The 26,211-nt window shown below is 40.7% G+C and overlaps 1 protein-coding gene across 1 annotated transcript; it reads left to right on the top strand.

Annotated features, from left to right (window-relative positions):
- mdfi (MyoD family inhibitor) lies at positions 1-26,211 on the top strand. Its single transcript, XM_029430752.1, has 5 exons — positions 1-391; positions 1,848-2,046; positions 11,868-12,005; positions 20,944-21,315; positions 22,244-26,211. Exons 2-5 carry the CDS (start codon positions 1,899-1,901, stop codon positions 22,495-22,497), a joined length of 912 nt encoding a protein of 303 aa, XP_029286612.1. The 5' UTR covers positions 1-391; positions 1,848-1,898; the 3' UTR covers positions 22,498-26,211.

Here is a 26,211-nt window from a genome sequence, read left to right as displayed (position 1 = left end):
TAGAACTTTGGGACAGTGGTGGACTTGGACATTGTTTGCAGAAAAGCAACAGAAAGTGAAGAAACCCTGCAGTGCAGACAAAGAGAATTCAGCGAGCTGCCTGCAGATACGCATACACTTCCCAACATCTGGTGTGCTGGAGGACGGGGCGAGCCGGAGAGACAAACTTTGGAGGCGGAGAGAAAACTATCTTCGTTGGAGAAATATGCATTGAATTTGGGAGCTTTGGGGCACCTACATGAGCCGAAAAGAGATTTGGTGGTCGTGTAAGGTGACAAGAGTGGAGGTAAAGAGGACGGGAAAGGTCGCGGAGGGCGAGAAGTCCACCTGGAGCGGTCAGAGAATGAATTAGCCGAAGGTTTGGCTGCACCGCGTCCCAGCCAGAGAGAAGGTACGAAGTTGTTTTTGCTGTGCTGTTGTTGTAGATCAAAGAGAGTTATTCTGCAGTATGAATCTAGACAGAAAAGGTATCGCCAAACTGGATCAGAGCTCGATCTGAGCATGCTGGGACTCGTTTAGGGAAAGCAGGGCGCAGACATGCAATAAAAGGTCAATAGTATACGCCCGTTATTAGCTAGCAGTAACATTCAGTGCTACTTATACTTTCAATTGCAATGTACAATTCTGTTGAAAGTTAGACTTACCTATTTATAAAACCTGTGTAAACGTAGGTTACATATTCAAGCTAGAAGTTTGGCACTGTTTTAAAGTGTGCAGTGCGTGTCTTTTTCTCTTTTTCTCTTTTCCCGAAACTTCTATACATTCTGTACCTTTTCAAAAGTATAGAACTAAGCGTACTGTAGTGATTTAAGGGTGACACATTTGTATGAACTCGGTAAACTTTCGCTTCATCATGCGCTCTCACAAAAACTTCATAAATTATGAAAACTTTCGGGGGCAGCGAGTGCGGCGCAAAACCACGGGAGCGCGCAAACAGCTGTCCAGCTCAGCTGGTTTAGCAGGGTTGGCGCGCGCCAAACACACGTTGGCACGTGACACACTCAATTTGTACGGTGTTAATGATGAGTTAGAGGACGTGCCCAGTGCTCGGTTCTGACTCGTCTCTAAACATCTGATAAAACGCACGTGACGTGATTACAGGAAATTAAACAAGTATGAAGGTTAGGTTATATGTCGCTTAGCAACCGTTTAGTATGAACTAAGGCTGCAGTCTTGGGACAAAATTAACATTCAGTCTATTTTTAGCCTATTTAAGTAAAAGAAAGTCTTGCTTTCACTTGTTATCATCAAATCTAACTACTTAGAGGAATGTCCAATATTAGCTTATGCTTAAATATAATATTAAATAATTAAAACATGACCACAAAAAAACTCGGACTCTTGACTGGGAATATTATATTACGTTATATAAATATGAACAATATTTAACCAGCTTTTTACTGCTCCAGTTTTGTTGTGCTTTATTCTTTATGCGTGTGTGTTCTTTTTATTTCATTATCATTTGACCTTATTTATTTCTTGCTTCTATTGTTACTGTTGTCTTTTGTAACTCTTATTGTTAAAGGCTATCAATACTACCAATATTGTTTTTATTTGCACAACAAGAGTTTAAACATATTGATTAAAAGAAGGCTATAATTATGCACATCCGTTGTGTTTCCACTGTTTCATGAAAGCAGCACACCAGCCCCATACTTTAGTGATTTTATTGCTGTAAAGAATTCATGCTGGTTTAAGTTGTGCCTGATTATACTTTTCTCTCTCTAAAGCACGGCCTTTTGGCTTGTTGCTCATGCTCAATTTAAAAGACAATGACACATCTTTAATGTGACCCTTGTGATCATCTCTGCAATAATATTTTTGGCTATCTCTCCTGTCTGATTCAGGCTCACTCCTTGGCCCCTCCACCCCCTCCCATAAGAGCCAGGCCTACGCCCATGGATGAGGAGAGGAGTGCCCCTGCCATCTCCCCAGAGCCACCTGATGAGGGGGACTCCAGTCCAGCTCCACAACCCAGTTCAGACACAACCTCGAACACAGAGAGAGCAAACAGCTGTCCAAACCCAAAGCCCTGTCCTAGTCCAGGTAAGGAAGAAGTTACAAAAACAGACAAAACTACACAAACAGCTCTCGTTACTCTGGTGTGAGGCTGTTCGTGTTTATGTGTGTATGTATGTGTGTTGGAGAAAGAACAAGAGCCAGACCAATCACAGAAGTTATGTGATTAGGCTAATGTTTTTAAGTATAAAGTTCCATTAATTTATGTTTTGGCGTGTGTCTGTGTACATGTGGCTGCCTCCAAAATAAAAAGTGAGATAGAGAAAAAGAGATTTAGTGATCCATGTGAACCCCATTATGTTAGAAGGTTGTCCCGTATGTGAGTGAACATATATCTGGATGCAACACATTTTCCTTTCTTTACAAGCTATAGGAGACCTTGTTAACCCAAAACAAGAATAACACAATTTATTCACCTTCGTGGAAGTTAGGTTGATGTTAGTTTTCCAGAGTGGAATAGTCTTGAGTCATTGTTATGTTTAAAACTTTACGGACTGGGAATTACTGATCACTAATGGTAGACCCCCCAAAATCATTGTGTGTTTTTGGTGGATGTCATGGTGATTCATTAGGTTAGAGGCCTTCTCACTGACAGATAAAAACAGTTGTGTACTGAGCCGATAGGTCTGTGTGGGGGGACGTGCCACCTTGGATGATCTGAGGGGTCAGGACCAATTTAACGTTGTGGAACGCTTAAAGGCCGCAATGGGACTCCTGGGAATTGGGGAATGAACCCATGACCCTTTCCCCTTGTGTGATTGGTCATGGTAAAAGTTGACTGACACTAGGGCGGCAACGAGGGAACAGCATTGTGCCTGAATGACTCATCCAGAATCAGAGAAAATGATTCAAGTTCCCTCAAACACATTGAGAAAGTGTCAATTATCAGTGAAAATTATCAGGTCCTAATCGGGGTAGGTGTGGTAACAAGCTGAGGAAGTGTCAGAGATTTATGTGGCTTGTTGCCATGGGAACAAACCACAACTACCTTTAAAGATTGATGGAGTTTTTTTTCTTTTTGTTTATTTTTTTTAAAGACAAGTCTAAACCCAGTCTATTATGATTACTGTATTGAATGTGCATAGGCATAGAATCCCCACACGCACATATGTTTTCGTTGCGAAAACATGCGGTTCACCGTGATGAGCGTAAGTATAGCATCAGTTTTAATGATAATACCTCTGGCGAAGAGTTTTAGAGTTATTAAACTGTAGGTTTGTGCCTGAACATGTTCTTGTGGCTGTGTTGACTTTACCTGTGCTTGCTCCTCAGGAAGCCAACACAAAGTACAACTGTGGCTTCTCCCACTAAAGTTAGACTGCTTGTCTGGCTGACTGGGCTAATTTGTGTGCGTGTGCGTGTGTGTAGGCTGAGCGTAGGTAGGTGAGCCAGGGTGGGGAGGAGAAGATTGGTCAGGCTACCACTGAGTGCAACAAGGCCCTGCTTTCAGCATTGCTTTCTGCTTCACCCCTCACCCATCCCTTTGCCTGCAGGGTTTTGGAACAACACAACAGGCACAAATATAGATCTAACTGAGGCTTAAATCAAATTAGTGCCTATTTTGCCCATTATTAGAAAAGGGATGACAAGTTCCAAGATGGCGCTCTTTATTCCAATCAAAGTTGCTTAACTAGTGAATACGCCAGAAACTTTATTTAGTTTCTTTCTGGCTCCTTTCCACATTGTACAGCCCGTAATAATTATACATTAGTGTCTCTTCCTGTTCCCGACTAGCCTGATAATGAGACTGAATTGCCATAGCTACAGTATATAGGAGGATGACATGCCCCTTCTTAATTTAAATTTCTACTAAGTTCTGATTGGTCAATCTTCTCCAATCGTCTGAACCACACCTACATGTATGTGAACAAATCTGAGATGTGGGTGGTGTTAGTTCCCAAAGGCTTGTACAAGACTACATTATAATGACACTTAGCTTTTCCAGGCTTTGAGAAGGTTTAAAATATATTAAACCTTTATGGTTTAAAAATACACAAATAATTGGCCTTGTATGCAGCTCATGGTGTCCAGTCAAAACTTTCACAAGTGTGTCTTTTATAATGGCAGTCTGTGGGGAAAACGCTCTCTGTGCCGTGGTAGATTGCCACATTGTGTTGTTCACAGTAGATGCTTGCCTGTCACAAAGGGGATGGAAACAATAATATGAATCTTTACAATCAAATGCCATTGGATGCCACACATAATGCGTGAATATTTCCGTTCCGTCAGTGGTGTTGATTCATTTCTGCGGTTCATTTTTAGGCCTTACTAGAGTTTAATTATGACAATGGCAGCATCAGCGTGGGAGCCAGCCAATCACAATGCACCAGTTGAGTTCGCTGATAGTTTTAGCTCCTCGTTGTCACCCCATATTTGGATAGAAGTCTTTTTTGCAGTTAAAGAATAAAGCTCAGCTCAGTTGTTACAACGCCATTGAACAGTGGTGTGTGTGTGTGTGTGTGTGTGTGTGTTGACAGATGTGTGCCTCTCGCTGTTGTGAGTGTTGCTCTCACTCAGGCATGAAGATGCAATGAGGCCGTTTACATAGGAGCCTTTTACTGTACCACCACATGCTGATCCTCATTCTCTTTCACCACTCTCTCACTCTTTTTTTTCCTCTTCTTCTGTCTTTTTTTGCCCACTTCCCTTTGTGTCTGTTTATCTTTCTTTCTGTTGTTCCTTTGTATTAGGGCTGGACAAGAATTTGTCATACAAGAGTTGCTTTCTTTTGAAATCACTAGAGCCATAATTTTAACTGTGACTATCGGTGTCTTAAACTATAGGAGGTTAAAGTTTTATTCAGATATAAGACAGCTGATTAGAATAACTCTACTCAGAAATAACAACGCAGTGGTTATCAAAACCTTTAGTTAACTACCTTAGCGTGTGATAATGATATATTCCAAAAAATATTGGTCTGAAGAAATAATGTTAGATGTCTTTATCGAATCTGTCAATATAGTTTTGACATAGTATAGCTCTCCTGTACGGTGTAGAATAATAATTACACAATGATTCTGTCTCTATCATAGTCTAAACTACATTTATTTTTCTTTCTCCCTCTCTCTACGCTCCAGCGTGCATATGCAGCTATTTGCCTACTTGTCCCTTTTTAGTCCCTGAGGTTTGTTGGGGCTTGTGTCTAATTTGGTTTCACACGAAGATTGAAATAAACTGGGAGCAATTTGAGGCATTTTACAGCATATTTGAACTAAGAAAATGAGCATGCTTTTTTTTTTCTTTCACCACCTTGCAAACATTTGAGAAACTTTTGCTGCTCTGGTGGCCTCTCCCTCTCGCCGCCCTCTCTCTAATATCTAGCTCTAGACCACTCTCTCCCTAGCATAGCCCTCTCTCTTCGCTCCCATCTCGCGCGAGAGCGAATAGACCCATCCCTCCGATAATAACCACAGCCTAGAGCTCTCTATCTTCTCTCTAAGCCCTCCCTCGCTTGACGCTCCCTACCTCTCTCTCTCCCTCTCGAGCCCCTCTTATCTACTCCTACTCTTTCTGCTCCTCTCTCCATCCCTATCTCTCCACTCTCTATCTCTCGCCCTCTCTCTTCTCTCTCTCTCTCTCTCTCTCTCTCTCTTTTCTTCTCTCTCTCTCCTCTCTCTCTCTCTCCTCTCTCTCTCTCTCTCCTCTCTCTCTCTCTCTCTCTCTCTCTCTCTCTCTCTCTCTCTCTCCCTCTCCCATCCCTCTCTCTCTCTTATATACTGTTGACAGTTAGTGTCAGCATGTGTTGCAATCTGTCTGTCTAGTTGAGACACTTGAGCCAGGGGTCTGTTACTGTACATTTACTGCTAAAGTGACAGATTTGATGGTTAACCCTTCAAGTGTGTGGTTGTTGTTGTTTTCCAGTGTCAAGCCAACAGTTGCAGAGGTGTTATGTAAAGCCCAACCAATGCTGTTTTTTAGGCCGATATTGATGCATTAGAATAATGCAAATCATAGAACAAAATATCAATCTTTATATAACAAATACCTCAAAATATCGGCTCATCATTGTGTGCATTAGATATGATAAGATATACTTTTATTGTCCCCAAGGGAACATTTGACTTATACAGTAGGACTGCACGATATAAGGAAGATATGCAATAACGTTGTTGAATATCGCGATAACGATATTACTTGCGATAAGTTAACAAATAGTAAAGTGTACTGGGTTCTGCCTCTCTGGTGCTTTCAGTACGATACTAAGTACAACAAAGTGCTTGTTTAATTTAAAACAATGAAAGGAAACTATTATCGCAGTCTTTTGCGATGTTTTTAATCGCGCAAGTTGATATTGCGATAAGACAAAAAATAAATGGAGTTTGTGTTTGTCTATTTGATGTTCGGGCTCCTCATGTTAAATGCAGCAGTATAGCACTCAGTTAGCAAAGCAGCTGCATTTTCCCAGGAACCAGAGGAATCTCAGAGACAAAGTAACACAATTAAATTCCCCTTAAGCCTGTTCAACAGCAGACAGTTTTTGTCTTTAATGAGCTTACACTGCTTCATTCTCTCAGCAGCTATAATCTCTGATTTTGGACATATTCCAGAGCTACACTCTGCACTGTGTGTGTGTGTGTGTGTGTGTGTGTGTGTGTCCTTTTGGCTGGAATACAGCTAAACAATTGCCTCTTCTTTCCTTTTCCTGTGTGTGTGTGTATTTGTTGAGAAATACAGATAGAAAACGTTTTTGTAGTTATGTATTCTTCTCTTTGTATTTTCCTTCGTCCTGGTCAGAACCCCAGCGGTTGTGTGTGGTTTCAATCAGTTCCAGTCATTACTGCTGGCCAGAGAGCTGCTACTGCGTCGTCTCCACTAACTCCGCTCTGCTGAACATTATTCTGCTCGGTTGCTCTTCACCTCATCTCATTCTATCTTCTTTCCAATTCTCTCAACTCTTAGCTCTATCTTTATGTTTTTAGAGATGAGTCAGCAGGGTGTGCACCCATTTGTGTCTATGTGTGTCTGAATAGTGCACTTTCAAGTAGCTGCTGCAACTGTAACGATCATTTGTGGTATTGATTGATCTGCTAATTGTTTTTACGATTCATTATTTAGTCTGTTTAATGTCAGAGAATAGTAAAAAAAAAAAAGTACAGTCGTTAATAGTGAAGTAGCAATATAACACTTGTTTAATGAAAATGTGCATTCATATTTTTATATTATACACTTCATCATAGTAGTCTTCCATTCTATTATCTATACTTCATAGTATTTGTTTTATTACTGTATAGTGTCTATATTACACATACTACTGTATAATACATATATTTTATTTGACATTGTATACTTGTAATATGTATATTTTACTTATTATTCATACATATACCTTTTTTTATCTCGTCTTTTCTTTTGTCAATGTATTGTAAAATGCCCTTCACAATTCCCCTGAGCCTTCAAATTGCTTGCTTGGCCCCAACTAACGGTCCAAAACCTATAAATATTGAATTTACAATGATAAAGTAAAGCAGCTAATTCTCACATTTCAGTATCTATATATCTAAATAGATTACCAAAATGTTGTCAATTAAGTTTCTGTTGATTGACTTATCGTTTCTGCGCCACTTTTAACCATGATCAAATGCAGCACAGAGACATTGATATCTTGAGTTGCAGCTTAACATTCGAACTACACGATGAAAGTTTCACTGTATTAACTCATCTGGTGCATTTTAGATGCCGGTTTGCTCCTGTTTGTGGCTGCTGGATCTTTGCCAAAGGGATGTACACACCTAAGAGACCGGCTCCTATCCTTTGTACATTAGAAATCTGTGCCTCTGAAGAAGTATGAGTGGAGCTGTTAAAACTGGGTTGAGGTAGTTTAAAAGGCAGCAGGTAAACTCAGCTCAGCTCTCCCCCTCAGAGATCGTACCCTGAGGAACAGCAGGTTGTGCTCCCCTTCAGGTGATCCACAATGTCACATTATTTGCCAGCTAACATAGCCTAGCTCTGTGTGTGTATGTGTGTCTGTTTTTGTGTGTGTGATCCATATGTTTTTGTTTTAATAGTTACCTGTTTGTTTACTAGAAGACAGAAATTCCTCTGGATCGCGCCTTCAGGGTCACTGACACGAGTACATGCACCAAGTTACAAACACACACACACACACACACACACACACACAGACACACACACACACACACACACACACACACACACACACACACACACACACACACACAAACAAATACACACACTAACCCACACATGTAAACACACAGCCAGATCTCCTCAGCGACTCTTGATTGCTCTGGTCTGATTTGAATTAGAGGCTCATCTTGGCTCTGAGGTCGAGCGGTTTGGTGGTTTGATGCTGATGCCAACACACAATTGGTATAAGGCCTGCTTGGATGGCACTAGGGGTTTGGTGGGGATGTGTTTTGCTCCAACAATCGTGGTTTTGAACATTTACAGAGGGAAAGCTTTGACTGAGTCACAAGACCTACACTCTTTTAACCCCTAGTGTTCGGCAGGAGGAGTCTAAACAACAACCCATAACAGTACTTATGTATGAGGTGGTTAAACTGAGCTAAGTAGCAATGTACAGGTGTTATACAGACATTGAGATACTTGTACGTATTTGTTGCATATCATTAACATATATACTACTCTGATATCCTTACTATTACTACTACTGCTACTTTTGTAACACCTCCAAGCAGTTTGCACAACCGTTGTCTCCCTGGTTTGGCTAAATCTATATTTCTCAGAAGTAGTAATAATGGGTTCTTCTTAAAGTGATTTGTTGTGTGGAGTCATGGCCCTTGAAGAAGACCATCCTGTCCTTTTCCCGTAGTTTGTTTACGCTGGGCTCTCATGTGGCTTTGATAATGATATAATTGCCCCCAAAAGCAGCTTCCACAGAATGGGACCAAAACAACATGACTAAAACGATGAGTATAACCGTTAAATGCCACCTAAAGCACTTTTTGTTCGAACGATACTACTGATCTCAATATTTTTTTTAAACCTGCCAACTGGCTACAGTCATTAAAGTCAATTGTTGCCTGCCAGGACAGAGTGAAATATTACTTTTTTATGATCAATCCTCAATATGTTTGATAAATGGATACCAGCTGCATAGAACAATGGACGATTGTAGGTAACTGAGGATTTTAATGAGCTAATTGATAACGGATTATAGAAATATCAAACATTATGTTCAAACAGATAATACAAAATACATGACAATACATGTATGGCTATGGACAGATGTGGACATATGTATGGACAGAGCTACATCAATTGTCTTTTTGCATATTCTTTGAAACCTTTTTAACGCTGAGTGTTTAACGAAGAAAGTAAAATAAGGATGGGTGAATGGATGTAATGATATAGACATATACAGTTGCCGGTGACATACACAACCTATAATACACACACACACATATCTCTAAACTAGACACTTGGCAGTGTCGAGGGCAACAGTTCTCACTAGTGGCTTTCATATCTGAAGCTGACTGATTGAGACTAATGGATACAACATGGGCCTTAGAAATGGCTTCCACATGCAAGAGGCAAGCATATATGTGTGTGTGTGTGTGTGTGTGTGTGTGTGTGTGTGTGTGTGTGTGTGTGTGTGTGTGTGTGTGTGTGTGTGTGTGTGTGTGTGTGTGTGTGTGTGTGGAGAGAGAACTGGTACTAGATATAGGAAGGTAACATACTGTATATGTGTTTTATGTATGCGTGTTGGTGTACAGGTATGTGGGTGGGGTTTGTATACCATCGTCTAAGCAGAAGAGCAGGAAGCGCTTCGCATCCCTTCAGGTCCCTTTTACGTGTCCTCCAACTTCACACACACAGAGATCCCATTACACACAAAAATGCCCCCCCCCCCCCCACCACACACACACACACGCCCGCACACAAATCCTCCAATGCTTAAAACACTGTTCCTCTTCATCAAGGTTTGACCACCTTACATAACCAAGTGATTCATACGAGTAGCTTTGATATACTTTGTTTTCTGAGAAAATAAAGATAGTGTTTCTTCAGACAGGAAAAGGATCCGGACAGATTGCACACAGTTCTAGCAGCTCGGAGCGGCTTTTTGTAATTGTTTTCAATGAGACTGAAGCGTTTTGTTTGCTGATTTTGCATGGCTGAGCGGCGTTCTATGCGGCTCACTTATTTGCAGGAGCCCGTCTGCGTTTTTCTCCCATTGTCCAATGCGTTGAGTTGAGAGGCAGACTTCTGTACGGACTGTTGCTTGATACCCAGAGCTGTATGAGCTTTACAAACTGTAACTACGATCCCAACAAAGAACAGCAGGCCTGCAGGTAGATTAGTGCGGTATTTGTTTTCATTCATTTAAACTTTACTATTAACTATTAGGGAGCGTAAAGTTCATGGTTTGTGTTATGCAAACGTGACCAGTGGTATTGTAGAGTTATCGTGTTTAGATACACACAATAAGGTTTTGGGTTCACTGCTTCAACAATACAACATTACAAACATTAGCATTAAAAGTACCAAACAACAGCAGCAGATCTTGTTTGCCAAAACAGAAATGTTGAAATATTGAAATGTATCAATTAATTATTAAAAATGTTATGTAATGGGCATGAGGTTTTGGTTCTGTCTGTGTCACTCTGTGTGTTACAGACACACAGCACACAAACAGCACACAAACAGCTACACGTGCTGTGTCAGTTAATTCACTAAAAATGTGGCGTTTTATCAGCGTGTTTAACTTGTCAGACATGACTGGAAGTTAGTCATTGTTACAAAAAGTGAACAAAATATGTAGCTGTCATAAAACAATATCGTGTTGAGTATTTAGTAGCTATAATTGTTATATATGAACAAAATGACCAGAACCAGATAACAGGATTATATTAATGACTCATGACATCCTAAGAAATTACTTTTTAGTTTTTAGTTTGTTGTTGAAATAAACATTCACTATTAGTTTAGCATATTTTCTTACACTTCACTCCACAGCTGAGATACCTTTACGTAGACATACTGTATATGTTTAACCGTAAAAGTGGGAATTAATCTATGGAGTTGTGCCAAATATGTGAAGGAATTTATTTGTAAGAGCGGAGAGGGAATATGAACTGGAGACGAGAGGCAGGGGACAGGAAAGAGAGGACAGATAGAGAAGTGAGCGAGAGTGGATAGAGTAAATAAACATAGCCGGGAAGTGTTGAGTCCACGCACAGGACGCGGTTTGGTTTGTGTGTGTGTGTGTGTGTTTATCAAACCCAGCTGGCTCCTATTTGCCCAGGAATGAGTCTGCACCTCTCAGAGGCCCAAGCCTGCCCTGCTTTGAAGGCCTCTGTGTAGTGTGTATGTAAGTATGTATGTATACAGTATGTGTGTGTGCATAATAACAGCTTCATTAGAGCACCGCATGGCACCGGTGAACACATAAAACACCCAGACATGTATTTACTGTATGTATATCTTGTGTACGTACTCTTATGTGTTCATTTTAAAACACATACACCCACTCTCAAACACAATCCCAGCACACACATAGACCCACACAGATTTCACAAGCATGCACATAGACCCCTAAACAGTCCCAAGGGGTTTGATTTAACTGCTTCCAGATGCAAGCTCAGGACAGAGCACACACATACAGACAAAATCTTCTGCTTTGTTGAAGCCAGCAGATCTACTCTGTTTAAATTAATTAAGTGCTAGTGAATGGGAAATGACATGGAAGTAGACAAGTTTACTACAAGTGGGAAAACAGCTTGCTGCTGGTACCCGATCATACCCTCATTGAAAGCAGTACACACGCAAAGCTTTTAAATTAACTTAAACATAAAAATGTGTAGTCTCACAGAAAACTGTTTTTAAATTGTGTATGTATGTATGTGTGTGGTTTTTTTTTTTAGATGTGGCCCACACCTATACTGAGCCCCTCATATTGAGGTTAAATGGCACCCCAGAAAGGTTGCGAGGAAATGATGGAGACAAGTGGAGCGGCAGCCTCTCACACTCGGAGCTTACAACACCCAGCAAGAGTATTAGAAGTGAGTAAATAACAAACACACTGTCACACATCGGGACACATACTCAGAGAGACATTGTTCTGTTTCCATTACCGATTACTGCTCTGATGAGTCACACTGTCCTGACATTTTAACAAATACATTTGCACACCCTGAAGAAATAGGTCAGGTAATCATACACACAGACAGAAATATCTACATTGTTAGCTAAGTAGGTTAAGTTTCTGATTTCTGAACACGAGCACCCAAATCTCCGCGCTTGAAATGAAACACATTTTCGTCTATTTTCCACTTTCTTCTGCTTCTCTGCATTTTATTCTCAGTCTATCAGTCGGTTGTGGAGACTGGGATTGTTAGGGTAACACCATGACGCTTGGAGAGAGTGTGACTGGCACGGTGACAAGTCTCCTTTACTTATTTAGGGTTCATTGGACGTCTTTGTTTCAGTCAAATCAAAAATAAATACCCTAAACAAAAGTCACTGATTTGATCAATAGAGACGTTCTGTCACATCCAAGCTAACTGGCTCGACTAGTTTCTGTAACTCATGTACTGAAATGTGTTTCTGGCCTTTAATATCTATATTCTGAGTTACAGTAGATGAGTATCTACTACAGCACTTGATATTACAATTTAAACAATGAAACTTAAGCATCAATTTTTTCCAGAACAGCCCTCCCTTATCCATGATATGCAGCAACATTCATGTCACTAATGTCCTCTTTCCAACGTATTCGCTGTGTCCTGTGTCCTGGTGCGCTTGGGGTTTAAAATGGCGACCAAGTAATCACAACATATTTGACTCAAGTCAATGCAGGGACCTTTGTAACATGTCATCCATCCCTTTCACTCCACAGTTTCCTATCACCTCTCTACTATGAATAAAATGAAGGAATATTTAAGAACAAAGATAATCATCCCTCAACTGACTGTCAAGCTTGTCATGTCCCTCAAAAGTCTTAGGCTTGTGGGACATGGTGGTGGTGAAGGTTGCTTAACCAAAAAATATTAAATAAACGGCTATATACATCATTTTGTTAAAGAATTACCAACCCTGTCTAGACATATGGACTAAACCACACAACATCAGATTGAGCATGGCCTTGTTCCAGGGCTGGATTTTTAGTTTATTACAAATGTCAGTGTGATTTCCAATGAGGTTTTCTTACTTCCGTAACAGAAACCAGAAGTCGGGCTCTATCTGAAATCTTTGAAACAGTTTTCTGACCGATCCACTCCAATAACTTTTCTCATTGCTGTAACATGAAATGACTACTGCAGTAAGAAAACAGCAGGAGGAGAGATGAATGTGTCTCTTATTGTTTACTTTTATTTACACTTAAGTCAAAACTACTTCCCAAAATCTCCAGCTGTCCAGTCATGACACCGCCCACTGGGCGTGTCGGCACCTCTCCACCTCAATTTTCTGGCGAGAAGTGTCACAACACCTGGAAGTTCTCCTTCCAGAGTCGTATCACCAATCGCCACTGCCAATTCCCCTCCCTCACATTACTAGTCCCACGCTTATGATTCAGCCAGAGAGTCTCCTTTGCTCTCTGTGATGTGCAGTCGCTTAACTCTCTGTAGCAAAGACTATGTCATTACCCCACCACATATATTTATCTTGCTTTCACTCCAGTTTGAAATAAGTAGAATTTCAACCTAATTCTCAAACTAGTTCTACCATGTCATTTATTCACTTAGAATAGCGAGGTTCACAATAATAAACACCCACAAAACTCTCGCTAAGTTGTCTGGATGCACTGTAACAAATTGAAATTGTGGTTCTAAATCTGTCCTTCCTGTCATTTCAAAGAAAAGGAGGGATGGTGTACAGTAAGTGAGTGAAAGGAGGAATAGAGGGGTGAGATGACGGTTGAGTAAGCTGAAATCTGAGCATGTGTTACAAAACTACGAGCATTTTTTCCTGGAATCCAGGACCAGCCATGGGTGACATGCAGAAACACATAAACCTGCCCCATGGTAATAGCTAGTCTGTGGTAACTGTATAACCAGCAGTTCAGTCAGGAAATGGATAAGTAGGTGGATGCAGCGGTTTGAGTAGGTGTGTGAAAGTCTGCTGTCTCCGTCTGTGTTTGTGACTCTACCTGTCCCTTCTGCTGCGTGCGTCTATTTCAGTCTCAGGCTGGAAGACTTCTTTCTGCCTCTCCCCCGGCTTTATTTTACATCCCAATAAAATCTTTCAAACCCACCAGCTCCATATGCTGTGCAGGAAGGGTTATGCAACAGTAGGCTTGGACAAAATGTACCGCGATGAACACCAGTACTCACTGGCTTTCCATTTGCTTTCATTTGCCTCCTCCCTTCATCCATAGCTTCCTCCTTCTACAACTTACACAGATCACACATGTGTTCGCGGGACTTGAACCACAAACTAAACGGTGACATTTCGAAGCTTTATCCCTATCTCAGGTGAATATGCAGCAAATGCCTGCTTAGTGTTAATTACATTTATCAACAACTTTTTTCCCATGACTAAGACGAAGTGATGACGGCACCGACATCATTAAACACTTACTGCAACTTTATTAGTGTGCAACATTGTTGATGAAAAAAGACAAGACTAAAATGTAGTAAATTATAAAACTTAACAAAAGTCTTTCTTTATTTTTGTTGACTAAAAGAGGAGATGAAATATTATGTTCGGGCTACGCGATGTGCGATAACGTTAAATATCTCGATATAAACTGTAATTAAAGTGTACTCAGTTCTGCCTTTCTGCTGCTTTCAGTATTCTGCTCAAATACAACAAATTGCTTGTTGAATTAAAAAAATGAAAGAAAATTATTTTCTACATTCTTTTATTGAACTGAACACAATTTAAAGTGCAGTTTTCTACTGATATTCTTTCAGCTAACTCAAAAAGTCCCTAGGTGTAATATCTTTTGAGATACCTTTATCGCACAAGTGGACATCACAAGGATGATAAAAACTATATATCTATATATATTGTGCAGCCCTATATTATAGATTGTTTTATATATATCAGGACGACACTGGCAGCACACAGTCAGGAGGACTCGGAATAACTTACTTAAATTAAAGTTAACAGTTAACAGCAGGGCTTGGGACAGAGAAACATGGTGTTATTTTGGCAAGACTAGATCATTAGAACTGTTCACATTTTAATCTTTTTTTAGACATTTTAGAGATTATTATGAACTGTTTTCATTGACTATTGACTAAAACAGGATGAGGTTTACTGCATATGATGTAAACTAACAAGAATATTTGACACAGGACTAAGATTAAAGAAATACTTAGCTGAACGCTACCATAATTACAAGTTAGTTTGTGTGTCTTTTGTGAACCTCATGTGCCACCATCAGCCTGCCTACAGTTTAAATACGGTGTGTGTCATCTGCAACCAATCAATCAATCATCATCTGTTCCTCCAGCTTCATGATGAGCGTGAAGACGTTACAAAATAGCTGTGACTCAGGTCTGTGGTGAGGTCATGGCTGTGTGACATCTGCCAATGTGTTTGTGAGTGAGAGGGTGAGGCAACAGAAGCAAAAACAGAAAATTCCTCACCCCATCTGCTGTCTCGCAGTGATGACATCAGAGCTATAGTATGCCTCTGGCCCTGTGCCGATGACAAACTGTCTGATAGCAGTGTGCGGAGAGAGCTGTTCACATATGTGAGTGTGTACACACAAGTACACACAGAGACGCACTCCCTGTCAGTGATGTCATGAACACCCCGCTGTCTTTGACGCCACGGTCGCAGCAGGATACACATGTTCACAGATGTTTAACCTGCTTACACTCTTTTGGACTCGTGTGGAAACAATGACACACGTAATTCATCACCAACAAGATCACAGTAGCATTTATGACACTTGCACTTTGTTTATTTTTATCAGTTTGAAATATCTTCACTATATTAGATCATAACATAAACCACATAGAAGACAGTCCTTTCTTTACGCATGTGCGAATGAGGGCATGGAAGTGCGTGTAAGGGAAATGCTGAGTGGAGCTGTTTGTTATTATCTTGTCATCAAAGGGGAGGAGTGTATGTTGTTGGTGGGAAATCTAACAGGACTGTGTCGTTCTCTTTAATTAGAGACCAGGCACTGTGCTCAAACTGTTTTCCATCTTTGTTCCTCTGCCTCTTTCCTTTTCTTTCAGTCTCTCTTGTCTTCTTCTGAATTTAAGATCTCTTTGTTGGTCACATTTCAACATATACAAACATATGTGACATGTATTGTCAGGTACAGATGATGGTGACACAGTGTGGGTCAGGTGAGAATGAGGTGGTTGGTTGATGTCTCAGATTAATGTGTCACGTTGTTTTTGCAAGTCCGCTGTCTTTTCCTCTTTGAGGCCTAAATAAATAAAGGCCTGTTTCCATTCATTTGTCAGGTGAAATTCACACAAGTGAGTCAAATGTTGCGAAATATAAAAAACAACAAGGGAAATTAAGTGATTTTCCAACATTTGAAGGAAATAAATAGTTTTTCTGAATGTCAAAAAACCACAAGAAATACTTGAATCATTTTTTCCAGAACTTTTGGGTATTGGGCAAGTTCTTGTTTTGCGTCAGCTAATGTAATATTACATGTTTTCATGCAAACATACAAAACAAAGAAATGTACTTTCAAAGCACAATACAAAAGACCAACTGTGTTTTTCCTGGTGTAGAAAAGGCTCTTCCACAAACATGTGCAGACACGAACACATCAGTCAGATTGCAATAAGTCGACCCTTTGATTGCAGAGATCACGTTTAGGCTATTGCATGTAAACCACCTACAGATGAATGAGAATATCGCAATTAATTCCTGGTTAATGCTCCTGCTATTTAAAGACCAATTCAGGCTATTTTCATATTTTGATGATTGTTTGCAATCATGAGGATTGACTGGACTGAACCTTTGTCACTCCGCTTTGCTAGAAGTGTAGCTCTCTAGTGCACCCTCTGGGGCCAACACAAGCTCCAACAGCTGAACCTAAATAGAGATTGAAACATGACATTTTGACACAAAAACACCCACAATGCAGTCAGACCTGTGTCTTTAAATTGCTTGCTTATTGTGACGCTGTATGCACGTCATTGTGTATGTTCTTTAAGTATGAGCTGCCCATTGGGAAAAGGTTTCACATTAGCCTTCTATCGGTAGGATAAGGTGTGGGATGTGTTTGCATGCTTTGGCATCTTTAACCTGGCAGCACAAATAACACAAACAACTAAGCAGCACAGCTGACGTCAGTTATCCATCAAAGTAACAATAATTAACCTTTCAATTAGCCAAAGAGTCGCAATCTTTTCTTGCTCAAACCAATTTTTTGAAGCATCAGTCTTGTGCATCTCAGTGAACTCTGCATACACATTACTTTTTCAATGTAGTGAGAGGGTGCAACTAAACAAGAATCATTAACACTAGCATTGGGGGAAATGAGGGAAAAACGAATTGAAAACTACGGCAGCAACATATCATTTTCCCATTCTCACAGTTTTAGTTGTTGACACTTTTGGCCCACAATTAAAAACAATGCAACTATGCAAGAAAACCCCAGAAAGTAGGCAGATGTTAGCAAAGAGGCAGCTTTGTAGGTGCTCCATCCATCCATCCTTCTTCCCTGTGATGTTAATTAGTCATGTTGCATTTGAGAGTTTGTCTTGTGAAAAAATATATCTACATTTGAACACTTGTTGTACCAACATACCGTAGACAGCCAAAAAGCGGCTGGAATAGAGACAGAGTTCATAGTCATTCTGGTGACTCATTCCAGCAGGGGGGGGGGAGAGAGAGAGAGAGAGAGAGAGAGAGAGAGAGAGATCAGCAGTCTGGGAAGGAGGTGTGTAAGTACAGGGTAGCCAAGACAGAGGTGGAGGGTGCGTGAATGGGGTGTGTGCTGCTGCTGGTGTATTCATCTGATGGTGAGTCACTTGCGCTTGCTCACCGGCCCAACACATCTGCACAGACGAACATGTAAATACAAACATCCCAGAGGTCGCAGGACCCCCAGTGGCCAACGCTGCTGTGTTAGCACCACACATGCACGCTCTGCGGTTTCCCAGTCTCATCATGTTAATCCCACAGTCATTTGGCTCTTTATTTGCTGTTATTTTTAACTAGCTCCCACTGCTGAATCATTGTGTTTATGAGTCACACCCATGCTTCCTCCTGCTCCAAATATGCAGCAACCCATTTCTTCAACTTTGTTTTCTCTCTTTCTCCCTTACTTTCTTGATCTCAGACAAAGGGACCTTGTGTTTTTTCTGTGTGTGCGTATGTGCATGTGCATAAGAGTGTGTGTCCGCACGTGTCCTTGCATGCATATATTTGTGTGTGTAAGAGTGGGCCTAACCTCAAGCTCTGTTTGGAGACAGTCCTGACTCCCCGTCTCTGTCTGTCTGTCTGTTTGCTTGCCAGATCCGCCTATGTGCTGTGTTGATACACTCACACACACATGCACACCACAAACTCACAAGAAGGATGAATTTTTCAACATTTAACAATCCCCTGGACATTAAAGACCGAGAGGGAATACTGAAAAATTGTGCACAGCTTCCCTCCCCTCTCTCTAATCCCCTTCTTCTCTTACCGACCTACATCCTGGCCAGCTCAGAGTGAAAAATACAGTATTGTGCAAAAGGCTAAAAGGTAGCAATAAGAAAGAAAGACAGAAAAGGAGGAGATGAAGTTAGGGAGGAAAAGAAGAAGAGAGAGAGACATAACACAGGAGAGCAGCAAGTATTGACTTTTGACATACTTTAGATCAGTATGGCTCCTTCTCACTAGCCCTGCACATGCATGCCCGCCTACACACACACACACACACACACACACACACACACACACACACACACTGGCCCTGCAGCCTGCCAAACATCTGGAGCAAAGTTATAAAACGCTGAATGAAAGAATCTTTAATAACACTGGATTGGTTGTGTGACCACGGCCATCAGCCAATCAAAACAGGCCTGGATGGGTTATCTGTCTCCGCGCGGTTATCGAACGGACGCTTTTACTGCCAGTCGTGTTTCATAGCCAGAGCTCAGGACCACACTCCGTTTGCCTCCCAGTGCAAACTGTGTGTGTGCATCTGAGAGGTACGGCCTTTCTGCTTTGATTTTCTGTGGCTCTGTTGTACTCTACCCTGCCCCGTTAATTCTCACCCCATCTCTCGACACCAGATGCTTTCAGGTCAAGAAAATATTTAGGGCTTCAATAGGATGGTATTAAATACTACCATAATATATAAAAACCAGGCTTCCATTTTATTCTTCTTTTCAGCATGTGTTTTGTTTGGCAGTGAAGGTGTGCTTTTCTGCCTGCATCTCTCGAGCTGAGTAGTTAGTACTTGAAGGTAAAAAATACCATGTGCTATAATAAGCCAAGATTAACAAAATGTGCATGCTCTCAAGTGTGTGTGTTCATATACTGTATATATATATATATATATATATATATATATATATATATATATATATATATATATATATATATATATATATATATGTATAGATGTGTTGTTACAAAACTGCATTCTCCGAACAACTCAGGTATTGACAGGATGGGCTTATCCACGGACAAAAACTCCTCTCTTACTTTCCCACACTCTTTTCATTTATCCTGTCTTTTTTCCTGCTGTCTCTTTATTGTTGTGTAAGAGTCTAGACAAGTAGGATCAGGGGTCAGTTCAGTAAATCCAGAGCTCTTCCCATGAGCTATTGCCTTTGGGGTGGGCTTTGTAATTGGACTCGGTTTCCCAGAGGCTCCCTGTCCATGACGCTGCATCAGCATAAGTCTGCACGCACACACCCAGCTGTACGGTGATCAGCTGCATTATCCACACATGTTGGCAAGCCTTCTCACACACTATGTACACATCTCAATCCCATTAATATATCTTTTATAAATGCCCTTAAGGATCACATTTTTTCCAAACACTTCTCATTGTTGGTCATTGTAATGGGTCATCCGGTCCTAAAATGTAGATTCCAATATTTCTGTGCAAAGATTTATTCCATCCAAAGTTCAGCCAAAGCTATTAACAGCAGTCTAAGAGACCAATCAAGCTGATATCGTCAAAGGTTTTTCGTACAAAATTCCCACTTTATGTTACAGTCCCTACACTGCGACTCAGCAAGTGATTTGGTAAGAAGACATTAACTTTTTAAGACACTCATTTGATCTGACTGACTCAGACGGATGAGGCCTCATTTTCGCTTCATAATACATTTTTGCACAAAAAGAGGACTGCAGATTTTGTCCAATGTCTTGTATTGAAATTGCTTTTAAAAGGGATTTCTTTTCAAATGAACCAACAGTGCTTTAAATGTACACATGGGCATGCGAGTATTGTTTCAAAACAGATAATAATAATAATATTAAGTGATGCATCTTAAACATATGATCCACCTTTAGCATAAACAACGTGGCAGGAACAGTGTTCAGCTGAGCTGCACAGTAACACAAGTGCTGAATTTGATTACTCAATTAATCATCAACAGTTTGGATAATTAATTAATCATTAAAGTCATTTATCAAGCAAAAATGTCAAACATGTTCTGGTTCCAGCTTCTCAAATGTGAGGATTTGCTGCTCGTCTTTATTTTGTATTGCATATTGAAAGTCTTTGGGCTTTGGCTTGTTTGTCAGACACAGGCATTAATCGTATAAAATAATGAATAGATTAATTCACAATGAGAACTTGTCAAAATCGTTAATGTTAGAATGCTGTGTTAGTCACTTATCATATTTTCGTGGTCCTCATAATCAAAACAACAACATCTGTAATATAGTCAAATGAACCACAGTAAATAGCACCTTAATGGTGCAGGTTATTTTGTCATTTATATGCCGTGAACACAACAACAGCAATACCACTAATCTGCACTGAATTCAATTTCAATTTGTTTTCATTTTAAAAATGCTTATTGTCCACAGTCTCTTGTAAAACAATGCACCTTTGTCCCTCCCCAGCTCAACCAGCAGCCAGATCCTCGCCCGTCCACCACACCCAGCCATGTCGGACACAGCCCAGCAGCCAACTACGCAACGGAGCCAAGCACCACGCGCACACACACTCCCCTCACACGCACTGTCCGCATCACACGCACACGCCTAAAACACACACCCACCAGCCTAACGGGGTCAGGAACGGGGGCCCTCATGGGCATCCCAAGCTGGGCTCCCTCCCGAGAGGCGAGTCATCCACCTCTTCGTCGTCTTCGGCGGGACCCAAACACACCAAGAAATTGCGGTCCAACCCCTCCATCACATCCCAGAGCAGCAAGAGGAGCAAGAGCAGCTCCAAGAGCAACAGCTCCCAGATTCCCACACAGCCAAAGGACGGTGAGATACAGAAACTGATGATGGGGGTGGGGGCAGCAGGAGAGGGAGAGATAGCCAGCAAGGTTTACCATCAAAGTTCTTTCTACAAGTCTGGTCAGAGTAGAGGATCAGAATCCTCTTTGTACATCTTCTTAGTAATGATTACATTATTACATTACTTCTCTGTAATTTGTAAGGTTTCACCATAAATTAGCATTGAAGGTTTATAATATTGAGCAAAAGCATCAACCCAGAGTTCAGTTCAGTTAGAGAGTTTATTTTGAATCCACTTAAAATGTACAATGGAGAATTGCATTTATAAATCTTTACCAACTGAAAAAGCCAACTGAAAAACTATTAATCCAAAACCAAAGGAGAAGTTCATCAGTCTGGAAACACTCTAAATATATTAACCTTGGCATTCCTGTAACGAATCCACTCTTGTGTCTTTGAAAGTGATTGGGCTAGATACTTGGCAAAGTGCAAATAGTGTGGTATTTATAATTTTCAACTCAAGGTAACTGTTATATGGTGAAAGAGGCCACCTTTTATTTTCAATAATACTTAAAAAGTATCAACTGTCATGTCTTCTATGGGAATAATACTGATAATAAAAGCTCAACAAAGAGCAGATGTAGTAAGTCAGTGTGCTAATGCCACCAGGACATTGGCAGTCCTTAGCCTCTAGCCTGGCACTGAAGAGAAGTGTGTTCTTGTGAAGCAATTCCTCAATCATGCCTGATGATTTCACTGGCAAAAACATTCTGACAAACTCAGTTTAATTTTTCATTGCTTTATTGGCATGGCATGTGAATAATTGTATGTTGAAAGCATATAGAGAAGTAAAGTATTGGATAAAGAAGAAAAAGAAAAGCTGCATACAAACCGGTTACATAAGAATATAATTATGATGGTGAAACTCACTCTGTCTGCCTTTCTTCCCCTCCAGACTGCTGTGTTCACTGTATTCTGGCCTGCCTCTTTTGTGAATTCCTAACTTTTTGCAACATCGTGTTGGACTGTGCCACCTGCGGCTCCTGCGCGGGGGACGAGTCGTGCTTCTGCTGCTGCTGTGTGTCGGAGGAGTGCGGCGACTGTGACCTGCCGTGTGACATGGACTGTGGCATCATCGACGCCTGCTGTGAGTCTGCAGACTGCCTGGAGATCTGCATGGAGTGCTGCAGCCTTTGCTTTTCCTCCTGAGGGCCCCATCCACCACCACAGGGGGCGAAGTGCATGTCTGCTACACACTCCCACAAGCCCAGGAACAACTTTGACCAGTGTCTTATTAGAGCTGGGAAGCGCTACACTCGTCTTTGTTGTCTGGGCTATGTGGTTCACACTATATTGGCTGGCCTATTTGGCTCCACAATATGCTTCTTACAAGGTTTGCCAAGCAAAAGATGCTGAGAGCAGTCACTGGTAATTTATTCCCTCTTTTATTGATCAAACGATGGGACAGTAGCTTCCCTGCCTTGCCTTTGCTGTCGGCCCATTGCTACACAACTGGATGTATGGTGCAGAGTGAGATCCAGCTCTGGTCCACCAGTGTCTGCAGACCAGGCCTCTGGACACTCACAGAACAAGATATTTTTTCACAATGGAGCCCCTTGTGCCGTCTGAGTGACTGGAGTTCTCCAAGCATGAAAAATGACCTCCAAAGGCAAATGAGAAAATGGCTCCATTTAACCGGATTTTAGTGTTTCTGTAGATAAGAGAAGCAGCATAATGGGAAAACGGACGCTCAGATCTCAGTAGAAACGTAGTCTGTCCTCCTGTCCTTGGCAAGGTTAAGGTCTTTAGTTTGATTGCCTACAGTGGCCTTTGTGACACACACACACACACACACACACGCACGCACACGCACACACAAAGTGGAGGATGTTGAATCCACCGCTGTCTTTGTTCTTGTTGCAATGTACAAAGTAGAGAAAACGTTAATGGTGGCTTGTGGCAATATTAATGACAAATTTATTTTTGTTAATATGCATCTCACTTAACAGACTTATTCAGAGAAGAATCATGAGAGTGTCAGCCTGAAGACGGGTCCAATTAAATGAGTTCTGTAAGTGACGGGACATCAGAGCAAATGGTTGGTAGCGTACGTCATGGACACATTCTCTACTCTAACATGTGAAGGGAGAGAGTTCTTAATCAAAGGTCTCTCCTCGTTTAATGTTTCACATCTTGTTTACTTTTACATTGTCTATTTTGGAGGGGCTTTGGCTATATTCAGTGGATTCCTCCTCGTCTGAAAGGTCAGGATTGGAAGGCATCATCTCTTTTTTTAAATACGTTTCATTTTTTCTTTCGTTCTTGCTATGTGAACAAATGGCCTTGGCTTAGCTTAAGGCCTGAATTTTCGAGTAGATTCCTCGCCTTTACCAGATCTCTATTAATCCTTGTTTTGTAGATTTTAGTTAAGATATTTGCATTTCTCCTCTAATGTGAAAATCACATTTCTGTGTTATCGGGTTTCGCCGGGCTCTCTGTAAAGCAGACATTGCTTAACATCTAATTTAATTCCTTGAGTGAAAATCTCACGACATTATTCTAAGTTAGATCCATATGCTCGTAGTGTGAATGGTACGCTTTTGATAACAGGCCCGCACTCTCGTATGCTCAGATGCATACCTTCTCCAACCCAATACCTCTTGAGATGTCACCCAGATCTGTTGTGCATTTTACAATGACTTGATACAAATCTCTCTCTCCTCTCTGATCAAATACTGTTTGTGCAATCCTTTTTTCTTGGAAATACCAAAGAGTTTTCCTCTTACTGGACCTTAGTATCTAGATCTACAATTACTTGTACTTTGAAGGGTCTTTGCTATGCTAATGTGGCTGTGGTTGGTTAAACCCTATTTTAAGGGCTGAAAAATAACACTGTTGATTAAGAATATACACTAAGGCTGCAAATCAACCTGATCACACAGAAGCAGAAAAAGCAAGTTATTCGGAAATCAACAAATGCAACTTGAGACGATATTATGAGTCTTTCATGTCTGTTTATATCAGAATGGATGCGTTTCAAATTTTGACACATGTTTCAAAATCCTGGAGAGCCCTGGAAAACAATGCAATTTCCTTACAGTACAAAGAGATGTATGAAGGGAGAACTGGAATATATAATGTGTATAGACGTGATAACATTTGTTTGTTTTTTACAACATATTCCAAGTGCAGATTTTTGACAATGTTGATTCATCTAATGACATATTCTCCGTCACCAGACCAACCTTGTCACAAGAAGAATAGGGGTGGACTGTGATAAATATCTGGGGAGGTGCAAGGCTAACCGTTATGCGTTTTAAAGCAAAATAAAAACCCTGGTTTGTTAACAACAGAGGTCAATCATTACAAATAAAAATGAGCCTACAAATGTTAGTTAGCTGCTGATGAACAAGCTAATACTTGCATAACTGGCCTTCACTGTTGACAATGGCCCGGCTACTCTGCCTATTAGCCAGCAGTGTAAAAATAAACAGTTCACCTTTCTTTCATGCAAACTACTTTGTTAAGGCGAGCAGGAATATGAATACATATTAACATATGTTTCCTACCTGCTCATTGTACAGCTAAAACAATAGGTTCACTGTTCATCAACCCAACCAGGGCTGTCCTCAACTACCGAAATTATTAGTTGACTTTTGTCTACCCAGAATCATGCATAAGCACCACTTTAAATTGCGTGTTCATCACGGATGTGCTCATAAATGTCTTGTTTTATTCAGCATAAAAAAGCATTTTCTTTAAATCAATAAATTGCACTAAAAGAAATATTAGTCGACCAAGACCAAAAAGACTGATTAGTCGACTAATCAACTAAGAGGGGGCAGCTCTAAACCCAAACTCATATACATCCTTTTTCCTATTTATAACTCTGGCTCAAATTTCCAGATTTGCACACTGCTGCAGATTCTTACTGGCCTCAAACACGGTGCAAAGGGTCAATCTTTCAAAACCTAAATAAATCCAGTGTTCATAAATGGGAATTTCCCAGACAGGCTTATCTGTCGTCTGTTGCTTTCTATTATGTTTAATTGATTTAATTTTTGCTCAAATTCCTGTTTCCAGCACAGATGTAACTGGAGGAATAAAGTCAACAAAAAACCTCCCTGTGACAGACAGCATGGCTTTGCAACTCTCTTCTTGGCGGTAGATCTTATAAACTTATCTGACCCTCCTTTGAGGTTCCTTGTTTCTAAAAGAAGCTTCACCTGGACTTTTCAAGAGATCCTGTTGGACTGTAAAGTGGAGGTACAGCAGAGTCGAGCGGTAAGTCTGTCAATGCTACAGCTAGGTTGTGCTATGCAACATAAATCATGTAAAAACAACTTTTTAATAAAAGGTCCAGGTTTAAAAACAGTGAACACATCATTTAAGTTTTATTTAATGATGTTGGAATAATATTTTATGACTTGATCATTAAATACATTTTACGTCTACACTGAGAAGTGTTTCACAATTGGTGCAGAATGGAGGCAGGCTGGAAGGATAGAAAACATTGATCGGTTGGTCTGGAGACGGAGGACGCTGTCTGTTATTCCCTTGATTGTAGAGATTGTGCGTCTGTACCAGACACCTCATCATGTCATCTCCAAATGTTTCCCTTGTACTCAGTCAAGCTATTACAGCAATACTGGAAGAAAACAAGTTTACTTTCAATGATGTCCATACTCAGTATTATCAGTATTTTTGTCAGAATTACCCGACTACAGACATTTCTAATTGTTGACTTTCATGGATTTATTATCTTATTATGAGATGTCATTTGGATATTGATTTAAAGGGCTGGCCACCTCTGCTAGTAATCAGAAAGTTATCCTAGCCCAGATGAATTGTTACTCGACTGTAGTCCACTATAATGTCATTTTGTTTACACTACCCCCGTTGTATGTCAATTTGAATTGCTGT

Source organism: Cottoperca gobio, chromosome 5, assembly GCF_900634415.1.
Source record: "Cottoperca gobio chromosome 5, fCotGob3.1, whole genome shotgun sequence".
Lineage (NCBI taxonomy): Eukaryota > Metazoa > Chordata > Actinopteri > Perciformes > Bovichtidae > Cottoperca > Cottoperca gobio.
Note: the sequence above shows the minus strand (reverse complement) of the source record. Positions and strands in the feature narration are given on the sequence as shown.